The 13,903-nt window shown below is 40.6% G+C and overlaps 2 protein-coding genes across 5 annotated transcripts in view; one reads left to right on the forward strand and one right to left on the reverse strand.

The window, feature by feature from the left end:
- Window positions 1-6,354, forward strand: part of tmem63c (transmembrane protein 63C) — a 40,228-nt gene extending 33,874 nt beyond the window's left edge. For all 4 annotated transcript variants that reach the window (XM_084915163.1, XM_084915165.1, XM_084915164.1 and 1 more), the window contains exons 21-23: window positions 35-147; window positions 247-318; window positions 905-6,354. In XM_084915163.1, the coding sequence (XP_084771289.1) occupies window positions 35-147; window positions 247-318; window positions 905-1,135 (416 nt within the window). In that variant the 3' untranslated portion in view covers window positions 1,136-6,354. The remainder of the gene's footprint in view (window positions 1-34; window positions 148-246; window positions 319-904) is intronic.
- A 4,316-nt stretch (window positions 6,355-10,670) lies between these two features.
- ngb (neuroglobin) lies at window positions 10,671-13,763 on the reverse strand. Its single transcript, XM_084915173.1, has 4 exons — window positions 13,666-13,763; window positions 13,166-13,274; window positions 12,939-13,058; window positions 10,671-12,835 (listed from the first exon to the last, which is right to left on the reverse strand). Exons 1-4 carry the CDS (start codon window positions 13,761-13,763, stop codon window positions 12,683-12,685), a joined length of 480 nt encoding a protein of 159 aa, XP_084771299.1. The 3' UTR covers window positions 10,671-12,682.
- Window positions 13,764-13,903: the final 140 nt, after the last annotated feature.

Below are 13,903 nucleotides of genomic sequence, written 5' to 3' on the forward strand. Positions count from 1 at the left end.
TAATTTTTCATGTTTTTCCCCTTCACTGTCACAGGTCCAATGCATCCGATCACCCTCTTCACTTTAGTGTCCCATATCTTCTGCATTGTCTGTTACCTCTTCCGCTTGTGCCTTAGGAAGCAACCAGACAAGTCAACAAGCTACCAGGTCAGCGCCACCAAGTGTCACAGAGACAAACTCAGCTGAAGATGACTTATACTGAATTTGAACTAATATTTTTCCCATGCATTGTCTCTTTTGTTTCAGATGTCTGATCAGCCAGACGGGACGCTCACTGATGCAGACAGGAGTACCGTAACATCCACCACCGCCTCCAGTGTACAGTACCATTTCTTTCTCTGTTGGCCAATACACAACCAAAGCATATTATTGGAGAGAGACCTAAATGTGACAGAGAAGGCTTACGTTATTTAAGTTAATATATCAGTGGATTGTGTGCTGGATGAGATTTCCACTGAATGAGATTTAATTGTTGAGTTTTCTATGAGACCTGAGAGCCATATGCTCTTAAGGTTGTGAAAGAATCAACCTTAGAAGACAAGCACTGGGGTTATTCCATATAAAATCAAATATATCACTAAAAGGTTCCATCTTGACTTTATAACAACATAGTTTTTCTCTTTTTCTCTTAATTGGGACATAACAAAAACTCCAATATCATATCCATGACATGGGAATAGTAACAAGCTCAGGATGTTTGAACTGTTAATTCACAGGAGAAAGAAGTTGAAAGAGCTTTTTGATGAAACATCTCCATGTGGGATAGATAAGTGGTCAAAGCAAGTTATAGCATGTGAAAGGTCTCTTGTTTATCTCCATTTTAAACCAGGCACACACTGCCTGTGAATAAAGTGATTTACTGGGTGACACAATTTCAAAATGTGCATTGATCTGCTTCCCTCAGCTTTTTGTGGCATCTGTGTTGCTGGAGCCAGAGCTGGCTTTGACTCCGATGCCCTCCCCAGCCCACCACAGCTATGGCGCCATGGCCAGCTCTCAGAGTTCAAACCGTGGGCCAGCGGAGGAAGAAGAAGGAGAGGGGGAACACACCCAGACCCGTGAGACTGAGCTCCAAGACCCACCAGACCTCTATTGCTCCACCACGCTCATGGACAGCTCCACGGGCTACCAGTAACACCAAATCTCCGCCCAAAACTGACTTCTACGTGTCCTTCAGCTGAAGAACACAGATTACTAAATGCCGCAATGCTGCGTTTTCACCACTGACCTCAGACTCCAACTACGCTGCTGCCTCGGACTCTGAGACTAGACTGTGCTTGCTAGAAAGGCTGAAGAGCCTGAAGAGTAACGGAGCCTGAGAATACAGGAGCTAAATGCTCATAAACATCACAGTTGCAGAAGAAAGCCATTTGCCTAAACAATCTGCCGAACCCATCAGACACAGCTCAACAGAACATGACACCAAGCTAAATGTAGATTCTTTTAGCTAAATGATCAGATGCTGATACGGACTCTGTCTTCTTCTATGGCTTAATTTGCAAATTAAAAAGGTTACAAGTAATGCAGACTGGAATAGAAATGCATTATGGTTTCAGTCAGAGATACTCTATCCATGCTGTGTCGCTTGGAAATGAGTGGAGGCGAAAGTTCCCATCAGAGTGGGTGGTGTGAGCAGGCTTGCCCCGACAGACTGACAGAGGGGTTTGGGCATAGGTGATATCTGGTTCCTCTGTAGCAGAGCTCGGCAAGGCTGAGGGTGAGGGCAGCTAGTTGTGAAGCCATCTGCAGTGAGACAGCAGACAGACGGACGGAGGGCCAAATGTAACTCAGAGATGTACCGTAATATATGTACGCTCTAAACGGAGGCGCAAGCAGCTTGACTCAACCTGAAGCTTGTTGTAACTATTATCAATATAAGGTTGATATTTTTGCTACAGTATTTTTGGTGTCATTGATATTGTGCTTTGGGTTGGGGGCGGGAGGAATCGAGGATGTACAATGATTTGCAGAGATGTCTCATCTTAATCAAAACCTTACCTAATTATGTTTCGACTGTACATATGGTCAAAGTGGAATAGTTTGAGCTTTTTGGAAATCTGCTATCTCTTTTCTTGCTCACGGTTTGGTAAGAAAATAAAGCATGTAGCCTGTTAGCTTAGCTTAGCACAGGCTGGAGCTAATGACCACTGATTGTGCACTAATTTTCTGGTAGGCGTAGCGAGATACTCTGAGGGCATTATATAGGGCAGCGGTCCCCAACCTTTTTTGCGCCACGGACCGGTTTATGCCCGACAATATTTTCACGGACCGGCCTTTAAGGTGTCGCGGATAAATACAACAAAATAAAACCAGTACCGGTACCGAAAAAAAGAAGATTTATTCATAACACACGTGAAAAGACCCAGGAAAACCGAGTTAACGATAAAAACGATAACAAAATAACGCTGAAAACCGATAAAAACCCTGAAAACCATACATTTCTCACCCGAGCCTCAACTCTCACGGCCCAGTACCAAACGACTCACGGACCGGTACCGGTCCGAGGCACGGGGGTTGGGGACTGCTGATATAGGGTATAGTTTGGAAAGTACTTTTAAACGTCAAACTCACTTTACTGTTAGCATTGTTAAGTCTTTGTGTAACGTTACTGAAACTTGGGGACTCGAAACATGGAGAAAGGGCTAGCCTACAGGCAGAACCAGTAACTTTGTGGGGTGTTGATGCCAAGAATCTTGTCTTCACTTGTAGACACACACGGGCACCCTGGTAAGTAGTTATTTCTATAATACTTTTTTTCAAGTCCACCTAAAGAATGCATGTGCAGTAGGTGCACTGTAGAGTAGCGTCTGGATTAGTCTACACAGAAAATAGGCAGGCACTTGGTTTTCTTTACAAAACCTGTAGTTTACCTTCTGAAATTTAGATCTCTTGGCCCCAGGGAGACATTTGTATACACTGGTTAGGTACAGAGTCATGGCAAAAACAAACTAAATGTCTTTCAGTTCTGAGGTTTTATTTATCAGGACATAATAAAAAAGTTATGTCTTTATAAGATAACAAAATTAGATAAATACAACCGAGGATGAACAATACATGACATATTACAACAAGTCATTATTTATTTTAAAAAAATCTAAGCCAAAAATGCAGAAGCAGTCCTCTGGAAAACTAAATCCATGTCATGATTCAGTAGCTTGTAGAAGCACATTTAGCAGCAATATCTTGAAGTCATTCTTTTCTGTGCGATGGCATCAGTCTCTCATATTATTCTGGAGAAATAATAGCTCACTCTTTACAGAGTTGTTTCAGTTTATTGAGGTATTCATTTATGCTCACCATTTCATTCAGGTTGAGGTCTGGTCTTTGACTGGGCCAACACTGATTGCTTTCTTTTTCAGCCATTCTGTTGTAGATTTGTTGCTTTGTATTGGATCATTGGCCTATTATGCAAACCATTTTTGGTCGAGCTTTAGCTGTCGACCAGATGGCCTCATATGTGACTCTAGCATACCCAGATCCCTTTAGCTGCAAAGCAAACCCAAATCCTCATCCCTCCATTACAATTAGTTGAGGTGGTTGGTTTTCACTGTGGATTGAGGCCAGACATCTCCACTTTAGTCTCATCTGTTCAAAGGACATCGATCCAAGGGTCTCACAGTTTGTTCAGAAGCAATGTGGCAAATCTAAGCTGTGCTGCCATGTTCTTGTTAGAAACAAGAGACTTTCTCCTGGCAACACTTCCCAAACACTACTTGGTCACTCTGAGATGTAGCTCTTGCGTTTTTTGCAGTTTCTCTGACTGAATGGTCTGACCTTGGGTTGAATTTGCTGTGATGGCAACTGTCTTAAATGTTTTCCACTTCTCACTGTAGAATAATGGACTTTAAATTGCTTGGAAATGAACTTCTAACGTTTCCCAGATTGACGGGCAGCAATAGTTCTTTCTCGAAAGTCATTGCTGATGCCTTTCCTCCTTGGCATTGCATTAGCACACATCTGAATGCTCCAGACCAGCAAACTGTCAAAATATCTGCTTTTACCGAGTTGGTCAGACTTACTGACAATCAGTTAATCAAGTGCATTTGATTAGCAAGACCTGGCTGCTACTTTCTCTTTTAATTCCTAAGGAAGCAGTAAGGGTGTACTTTCTTACACTGCTTCTGCATTTTGGCTTTGCTTATGTTAATCAGTAACGACTGAGTGTAATATGCCATGTGTTGTAGATCATTTAAGGTTGTATTTACCTCATTTTTATGCTAGCTACGCACAATGTGCTAGCTATGCACATTGTGCATAGCTAGCAGTCTGTTCGTTTAGCCCATAACAAAATTACAATATCTTTGGCTTAGCATACAGACCTGAAAGGAGGGGAAACAGCTAGTTTCTGGTTTTAAACCAGAGACTGGTTTAAAACCAGAAACTAGCAGAGACTTTGCTTTATGGTGTGTTGCTGCTAAGTTAAGCTAACTTGCTATGGTACTAATATATACATCAAAGTGCAGGCAAGAAAGTGTTTTGTAAAATGTGAAGCTGTTCCTTTAAGTTGTGAAGAAATGGAGTATAATAGAAGCGCATCCTAAAATTACATCATTTTCCAAATATGCCATGGAGTCTGTTTTGTGCCACTGCAGGAGAACAACATGGAAATCTCCAGAAGAAGTTATTTGGTTTTTTAAGTTTGCTAAACTCAAAAGCTTTTATAAAATTTTCCAGTTTTTTTGGTGTTGGTCAAATAGGTCACTGCTGAAATTAGGTTTTGTTATGTTGCAAAGACAAACAGTAAAATAAAGCACTATCATGCTGTTTTCAGTTGACATATGCTATGTAACACGTCACTGCATGTTAATTATATATCGTCTAAATGAGGTATGCATTTCATATGTGCTAAACTTCATGTTTTTTGTGTCAATCTGTTGTTTTTTTTGTTCTTTTTGTTTTTCTTTTAAATCCTCTTTACAGCAGGTAAAAGATTTTCTCATGTGACTGAATGTTAATTTCTTACTCATGTCTTTTGCTGTGCCTTGGAAAAAAAAAACGCCCTTATTGTGTGACAATCCAGCATGGGCTGAAATATGCTGCATGGACTAAACAACCAAGAGATAAAAATCGTAACAAACCCAAAACTCAATTTTTTAACAGCCAATGCGTCCTTCATTCAGAATAAAACAAACATACAATGTGAGCTTATTCTACTAAGATATTAACAGTCAATCTGCACACGAGGTCCTCTACCTTTATCTTTATCTAGAGCTTTTGAATATATCACACGATCTTCATCAGCATATTAACTGGCTCAGCTGTCATCCATTCATTCAAAGCTTACACCATCCTGCATACTCGTGGTACAGGAAGTCCTAAAGACGAACAGATCACTGACCAGTGCGCAAACCTCATCTGTTCTTGAAGACCAAGTGATGGGATCAAAAGCTGTAGAATAGGAAAGCAAGTGAATGTCATAAAAATGGTTGATTGCGAGGTTAAGAATGAGCGTGTGGCTTGTAGTTGTATCAATATTTTGTATTGTGTACTTGTTTGTGCCTTGTCACTGATTTCAATCAACACCTTTTTATTCCTCGGTTACCTTATTTTTGGATCATACGTATGTATGACGGGGTTCTCTAAATGTTTATTTGTCTTTGATTAACAGTGACTGCTATGGGTTAGGTAGCTCCTTGTTAAGTAGAGTAAGTTATAATCGGTTTTCTGTTCTGTCTGAGAGAGTGTATCATGATATACTTATAGTCACGCTTTATATAACATTAATGGCACGTTTTGCCATAAAATGACATGTATTTTGCTTGTTTTACAGGGACTCTAATTGTAGTAGCTTATGCTGTATAAAGTAGATGAAAGCTAGCAGCAGAGCGCAGATGAAGTGGCCACTGCAGAGGATCATGAAGTTTAAAAAAACAGAACATCAAAGAGCATCTCAAAATTTCAGTCTCCAAACTGCAAACATGTCCCATGGCTTTCTCTTCCAGAAGCTCGTTTCACAGATCATTAAATGTGCTTTCCTTTGAAAAATACAAAATAAAAACTAATAGGGTATTCTTAGCTCTAATGGCCATGCAAAGAGGGATTGTCCGTTCCCATGCTTTACTAGTTTTATTGCATCCGGACATGTCTGTTCATATGCAGTCAGCTTGGCCAACCGAGGTCTATTGGGTTTCCAGACGTGCCCGATGCTTTTTGCTCTTCGTTTATAAAATATGTGTATCATAATTACATTATTTCAGATTTTATTCTGCTGTAAAAGTGGGCTGTTATTATCTTCAAGAAGTCTGAGGTTTAGGGAGACTGTGTTCAAGATTGATCTCTGTCAGGCTAATGAGTTTTCATCTGTTATAAGTGAAGTGCTGTGATCTGAGATTAAAATTAATTCAGCTCAATCCACTCATCTTGTGCCATGAACTTCTTGTTACTCTCTGCTGTGGTCTGTGATGGAAGCTTTTTCAGACACAGTGAGTCAGACTTCATGTGGAAAATAGAAGAGCCGCTGTGAGTGCGCTGGTATAAGAATACGATTCCTTTAGGAAATGTGCAAAAACATGTTTTGCACACTAGTTTCAAATGTTCATTTGATATTTAGGAAATATTTTTATTTATGTTAGAAAATAATGTGGATATCATCTGCTCTTATTCTGTTAAGCTAAGGTAAGGGCAGCTTTAATGGACACATCCAGTATCCCATCTAATTCTTGGGAGGAAACTGTGTAAAAAGTTAAGCTACTCATTTAAAATCTACCAGCTGATAACAGTGTTTCTTCTCATTTCCAGGCTTATTACCCATACTGAACGTCTTCACACAAATGACTTTTTGGACAGTTACCTGTACATACTAGAGAGCTCACTTGCCCTGAAACCACATCAGAGTGTGGATATGGGAGTAAATTTCATAATCGAACCACAGTGGAACATCTTGTGCTGTTTAAAGATGTTTTTCTATCAAAATAATGAAAATGTATGAACCATCTTGCACTGACTGGATTGGTTGAATTTCTCTGTACGAAACAGTTTGCAGAACGGAAAAATACCAGACTTCCACCGTGCACGATACTCCTTCATTGCACAGTCACAAAAGAAGACAGAGAGAGGAAATGCCACGGATGACATTTCCGTCGTCACCTGTGGCAACTGCTGATGGCATGATTCTCAGAGAAAGGTGAATTCCTCTGGGTCTGTGGTCTGCCATCTGCTTTCCCCTGTCCAGATGCTTAGAATAGAAAATGTCTCTGCCTCCTGCTGCAACCATATTGTCACTCCCATATGGCTTTGAGTCAACATACAAACGCAGCTCAAAAAGTTAGTATTTTAAGTCCCCTAGAGTATATTATAGTATCCAACTGACTTATATAAGAACGTTCATTGTTCCCCTTGGCAAAACACAATTACCACAATGTCGATTTAGTGGCTGTACTTTCCAGCTCTTCTCACAATCTTCTTCTAAACATGGTTTTTGTCCAGTATTAAGTTTCAAATTTAATAGCACCGTAGAGACCTTTTGTTTTCCATGTTGGGTTAAGGGTGAACCTTTTTCAGAGAGCAACTCCCCCCCCACCAAGGACCTGTTAGCAGCTGCTCAACATTCAGTCACATCACAGCATCTTTCTCGACTTTCAGATTAAACCCTCTGCTGACTGTTTTTCTAACTGAGGCAATGTTTCAAACAGGGAAAGCCTTATATGGCTGAAGAGGTCTACAATACATTTCTTTTACATAACATTTGTTGGCATCAAAGATGCAAATCACTCAGGGTTTCAGGCCATACACAGATTGTGTCGGAGCCTGGGAATAGCTGCTGGCAAACCTGGTTTTATAGATGTGCTCAAAGACTGCTAATTAGCATTTTTTTAAATTCAATCTTTACCACAACTGGAGCACGCATTTTGGATTTGGCATTATAATGCAACAACACCACCACAACATTTGCTCCATTTAAAAATGTATTGATCAATTTATTTAGGATTTAAGGTGTGTTCTACATTAATGATGTAGAAGAAGAAGAAACTCACAAAAACACTTGTAAACTAATGGGGTTACACTTTCATATAGTCTAAATGGGTAATATACCCTTTCACATAATAACATCACACAAAATCTGCACAGCGATGATGTGAAGCTCCCGTTCCACTACACCCCAAAGGTGGATTGAAATCCAGGTATTTACCAAGTCCTTTAGAATACAGTGAACTTGTTCTCATCTTCATGAAACCAGTTTGAGATGATCTGAGCTTTGTGACATGGCGCATTAACCTGCTGAAAGCAGCGATTAGAAGATGAGCACACTGTGGTCACAAAGGGATGGACATGGTCAGAAAAAATACTTGGATAGGTTTAACTCTTTAAAGCCCGAAATATTAAACGATGGCCTGAAAATTCAATTGTTTTGAAAATGAAGAGTTTATTGAACCATCTGACAAATTTGTCAGATGGTTAATTAAATTTGAATTTCCATATGACTTTTAATTTGTGCCATATTTACTACGCCTGGCTATTTCTTTATTTATCTTTTTCAAGGGGGAAAAAATCACACTGATAATGCAGAAGTCTCAAAAACTCACAAAAAACAGTCTGTCTTAAATATGATACACTAGGTGTTAACAGGGAAATCATGCTCAGTTGACATATGTGGCCCAAAATATGCCAAGAAAACATACAGATATATATAGAAGATACAAGGCAAGCAACCAAGTGTTACAGCAGAAAGACTCATCAGACCAGAAAATGCTTTTCCAGTCTTCGGTTATCCAATTTTGGTGAGCTGGTGTGAATTGTAGCCTTCGTTCGCTGTTCTTAGCTAACAGGAGTAGCACCCACTGTGATCTTCTGCTGCTGTTTCCCATCTGCTTCAAGGTTTGCAAATGTGCATTCATCTTGGTTGTGACAAGTGGTTCAGCGGTTCTTATCATCTAAAAGGAGTAAAACCATTCTCGTCTGACCTCTGACATCAACAAGGCTCAGGGAACGGCCGCTCACTGGATATTTTTTCTTTGTTAGACCATTCTCTGTAAACCGTAGAGATGATTGTGCTAACCAAACTTCCCAGCAACAGTTGCCAACTCAGCACTCCACCCTTTTTCCCAATGTGGCCATTTCTGGATAGAAAGAGCCAACATGGCACCAGCCAAAATGCTAACAGTGAGGTCTCATAGAAACAAATGGTTGATGGCCAAGTCCATCTTTTATATACAGTCTATAACATTAAACATATGGGTCTGCGGGGACTGAATTTGGAGGCAACTCAAAAGACCATTAGTGACAGTTGGTTTAATCACCCATGGAGGTTGCCATTTCAGAATATACCCTTTGTCATATTTCTGGACTACCAATTGTAGAAGACATCAGTTGATGATGAATCGTGTGTAAATAAGATGTAGTACACCCAAGTTGTACTGTTCAACAGCTACACACAGTCCCAAATAAATCCACTATCCTGTTTGAGAAACTACAGTACCCATCTGTTTTCTAGTCTCACTATAGGTTTGACTGTTTAGATTATCTCTCTCTACATCTTCCACAGGAATGAGCCTGATCCATAGACAGGCAGAAAAGGGAATTCTAAGACTACTTCTTAGTAGGAGTAGCTGTTCAGCAGCTGCTGACAGATAGCTCATTCTCATGCTTGTGATGGCTGCTTGGCAGACTTGTGCTGCAGTCTCCCAGAGAGACTGCAGACTTGTGCTGCAGTCTCCCAGAGAGACATCGGAGCAAATCTTATTAGCCCGAGCTCACATGCACAGTCACTGTCAACACCTCTCCACTGTAGGATTTACGATGAGTGAGTGATTGAGCAATGCAACGTTTTTCTCCTTCATCAAAAACACACATATATACAACCATCACCTTACAGTTGCCATGACAACAATGAATACCCCCCCCCCTCTTTTTTTGTTCCAAAACACATTGCAGACTTTCTAAAAATATGTACGTTGTCTTTTCTCGCAGACTTTTTTTTTCCCCAGACAACAGCCTTCAGAGCAAAAAGCTACAAGGTCAGTCTGTAGCAGTAGAGGAACAGATTAAACCATAAAGGAAATAAACATATAGTCAATGTGAGTTTATTGAAATTTGTTACAATCCATTACCAGGGGATGAGAGAGAGCATGAAGTTCAGGCCAACACAAATCCAGCAGACTCTTGCAGAGAGGGTAAGGATATTGTTGGCAGTGCAGACAGACGGGTAAGTTCCAAGTCAGCTGCTCCACCATCAGCCGAGCAGACAGCGACTTTTACAGTGACACAACAGAAAAAAGAGAAATGAGCTGATATGTGTGTAAATCATCATAACCTTCCTGCCTGCCCCCACTCATCTGATCACTCTGGCTTTAGATGATATTCAAGTAGAAACGCATCCAAAATCTGCACAGTTTTGCTTGTTTTTGAAGGAAAGCATAAAGGAAAATAAAGATAAAGTGATCCAAATTGTGAAGAACACAATGGATACTGTGAATTTCTGAAAACATACTTGAGGTGACATTGTGCAGTTGCATGAGTAAGTGGGCTGAAGTCGCCCTTGTCTCGGAAGCCAGGGGGGCGATGAGCCATTCGACGCTTGGATCTTATGTAACACTGAGAGATGGGCTGTCAGTGGGAAGCAAATCAGGCATTGTGTGACTGATTTCAAAACCTGACCGCTGTGTTGCGATCGTAATCAGTCAGTGATAACACATTTAAGACAAGGAGGAAAACACACTGACTTCAATAAGCAGTAAAATACCCACAGATCACTTTATTTAGCCTCAAGTAAGCACATGACATATTTAAAGTTTAAGATGGAATCCAGTTTACAAAGAGTGTGTGCTTGTATTAACTGTAATAATAATTTTTGGTTGAAGGATAACTAGGTGAAGTCATCGCTGTTGAGTAGCAGCTGATAATGATGAGGTAGACAGCGAGACAGCCAATATATACACATCTGGATGTTAAAAAGACGCCAGCTGTGCCGGCTGAAAATACTTACTGTCGGGTAATTAAAAACACGGAGAACAACAACCTGCATAGGGCTGCGAACTGAGAGTAAGAAAAGAAAGACAATAAACACACCTACACAACCAGGGTACAAGCATTATACCTGCAGCCTGGAAAGTACAGACTAAACACATAATATTAATAAAAAAGCCCTGTTCTTATACTCTTCTATAATAACTACACATCTTTTTTAATATAGCTGTTATATATCTGTTATTCTTTGAACTGAAAGCTGATTAAAAGTAACAGATTTGCCACATTGTTTTCTTGTATTGGGTTCATTATCCGAAATCTACACAGTACAATGTATCTGAAGGTCATATTGTATATGACAAGAAAAAAATCAACGCTCTTTCACTGCACATACAATTCAGAATATAAAAATAAACTTTATAAATATAAACTGAAGCGAGGAAAAACACATATCAGCAGCTTGGATTTACAGTTGTGTGGTGTTATTATCTTATACTTGGCACACTGTTGCTATGTTACTTGGCTATAGATGTAAATAACTGATGATACATACAGCGTTATGGCAGCATAAATACTACACACATACATACAGTCAAGCACAGTTTCTCTGTATCATCTGTTTTGTGTCAATAATTTAAATGTAAAATTGTCATCACTTAAGTTGGTTTGGTTTCTGAAGTCAAAACAAATATTTATTTCCAGCTTCACTTCCTCACAGAACCTCTTAAGTTGAAGAAAAACAGGCCACTGATCCCTGTCACCTGTAAAGCTGAGGTAATAGTACCCACATCATCACAGTTAATAAGTATTAATAAGTTAAGCAACTACGATACACCATTACTACTTTACACTAAGATTAACTGGAAACTGATAGCCAAGGAACAAAGATGTTACAAGTCCTCCAAGATGCCATTTTACTTTCAGTCTCTTAAAGTCATATAACAGTCTTTTAGTTAAAGTTTAGTTTAACAGTCATCAGAAGCTTACTGAAATACTCACACCCTCGACTGAGGAGCGCATCGCACGCCACGTCGAGGAAGGTGCACTTGGACGCCTTAACAGTCGTGGATAACTAAAGAAAGCTACCAGAGAGAGTAAAACAGTTCTTGTCAGGAATCTATTGAATAAAATGTTAAAAAACAGTTTTTTCTTCATCCTAGCAGCTTAAAAGTTAAACGACAAAGTCACTCAAAAGACATGAAATGTAATATCGATTTTAAAAAAACACACAGTTTTGATATTCTTCTGAAAAATCACATTGCATTGTCCCACACGTTCTGTTAAGTATCACTGTGTTCCAGTTAGATAAAGAGCTGCCCTTGCTGGCCACAGTAACCATCACAGTTTGAGCAGTGTGTGATGTCTAATCATAATAACAGCTAGTGTTTCACAAGTGTGCAACTCTTTTAAGATACACCACAAACACCACTACAGTCACTGTTATCATTTGAGTAAATATATCAAAGCCATTATATACAAAATAAAACCCCTTCCACAGTTTCCCCAGTGTTTCTTCTCAGTGTGAGGCATTCAGATTACAGTCCGCTTACACTCTGAAACTGTACAAACAGCACTGCCTGGTAGCTAAACATCCACAGCAAAGAAAACACGCTCTGTGACTTGCTGGTCCGACTGAAAAATGTGTAACTATATCACACGTTCGCTACGCTATGCGACCCCACTCACAGAGCAAATGTACAGCAGCTGAAGCCACAATGCTGCAAGTTACACAACCTTATTCCATGGCAACCAACTTGATGATTTGACAACTACTGGCGCCTCAGTCGGCCTTGTCTTCGCCATTCTCGGCATATCCTCGGCTCATCATTGCTACCACAATGCTGTACATGTTGAGCCAGGCTTGACGCAGCGGTGCCGTGTAGGCCGGGCCCAGACTGCACTGCAGCATGTAGAGAAGGGACTCACCCACCGCCTGCAAAACACACAGGAAAAAAAAAGAAAAGAAGAAAGTGTTCACGGCTCATTCGCTCGTGAAATTGCTTTGGCAGAGTTGTGCGATAAGATGTTGGTCCTACGGCAAATGACTGCGTTCTGACTCCCACTGCCTGATGCTTCTTCCCGAGGTTGAGCAGAAAGCCCTCCAAGGAGTGAAGGTCATCCAGGTGGCTGACGGCCGCGTCGATCACAAGCATCACCTGAGGCCACGGCCACAAGAGAAACAGAGAGCCATCGCAACTGTGCACAAACTAAACTTTAACGTGTCTGTGTACTTGTGGTGGTTAATGCGGTGAACAGAGCTCACCTTGGTGACATGTTCCAGAAACTCGGGGCTGGCGAGGCGGTCCTGTGTGGAATCGCAGTTTGTACCGTAGTGGAAAAGACTGAGGAGCGCAGGGTCCAGCTCAAACAGTCTAACACAGACAAATACAACGCTGTTCTATAGGTGTACACACATGGCATAACCTCATACATTCACAGAGGGATAAAAATCAATCTACAAAGCAAACATCTACACATCTCCCCTGTCTGATTTAGCAGCAGCTGTCTCAGAGTAAATTGCAGGATTATTGCAGTCTGTCGCCAAGCAACAAGTCAAGCCTCCGGTCCGTGGTTCATGTGGAAAGTGTGCAGGAAAGGATATACACCTGTGCTACATTTATTTACACTGCTGCTATTAGGTAACAACAATACACAGTCCTATCACTTATGCTTTGAGTGCTTTTATATTTGATCTTTCTTCCAGCGCAAAGAATTAAATTAACAGCCTCCTTTTATGTCGTGCTGATCATGATAGAAAATTACCTGGAGAACATGACGACACCATGAGGAACTTTGTTCTTGCCCAGGCTCTCCCAGCTGTCTCGTATCAGCTCCTTGTCTTTTGTCGACAGCTCCTCCATGCTACCTCAGGCTGCAATCACAAGACAAGTTCTTCAACTCCTCTAAACGATCAGTTGGAGGACGGCCATAGCATCCGAGGGAATGCACAGACAAAACTTCTGCCAATCCACCTGCAAAACAAAGTTGAGCATCAGGTGAG

Source organism: Perissodus microlepis, chromosome 19, assembly GCF_051167445.1.
Source record: "Perissodus microlepis isolate ML-2025 ecotype Zambia chromosome 19, ASM5116744v1, whole genome shotgun sequence".
Lineage (NCBI taxonomy): Eukaryota > Metazoa > Chordata > Actinopteri > Cichliformes > Cichlidae > Perissodus > Perissodus microlepis.

Bases quoted from the DNA above. Each gene is read 5' to 3' on its own strand.
- ngb (XM_084915173.1), bottom strand. From the start codon at position 13,763: ATGGAGGAGCTGTCGACAAAAGACAAGGAGCTGATACGAGACAGCTGG. The intron at 13,275-13,665 runs GTAATTTTCTAT...TGTCTGTGTTAG, and splicing joins GGTGTCGTCATGTTCTCCAG to ACTGTTTGAGCTGGACCCTG. The intron at 13,059-13,165 runs GTGAGCTCTGTT...CCGTGGCCTCAG, and splicing joins TTCTGGAACATGTCACCAAG to GTGATGCTTGTGATCGACGC.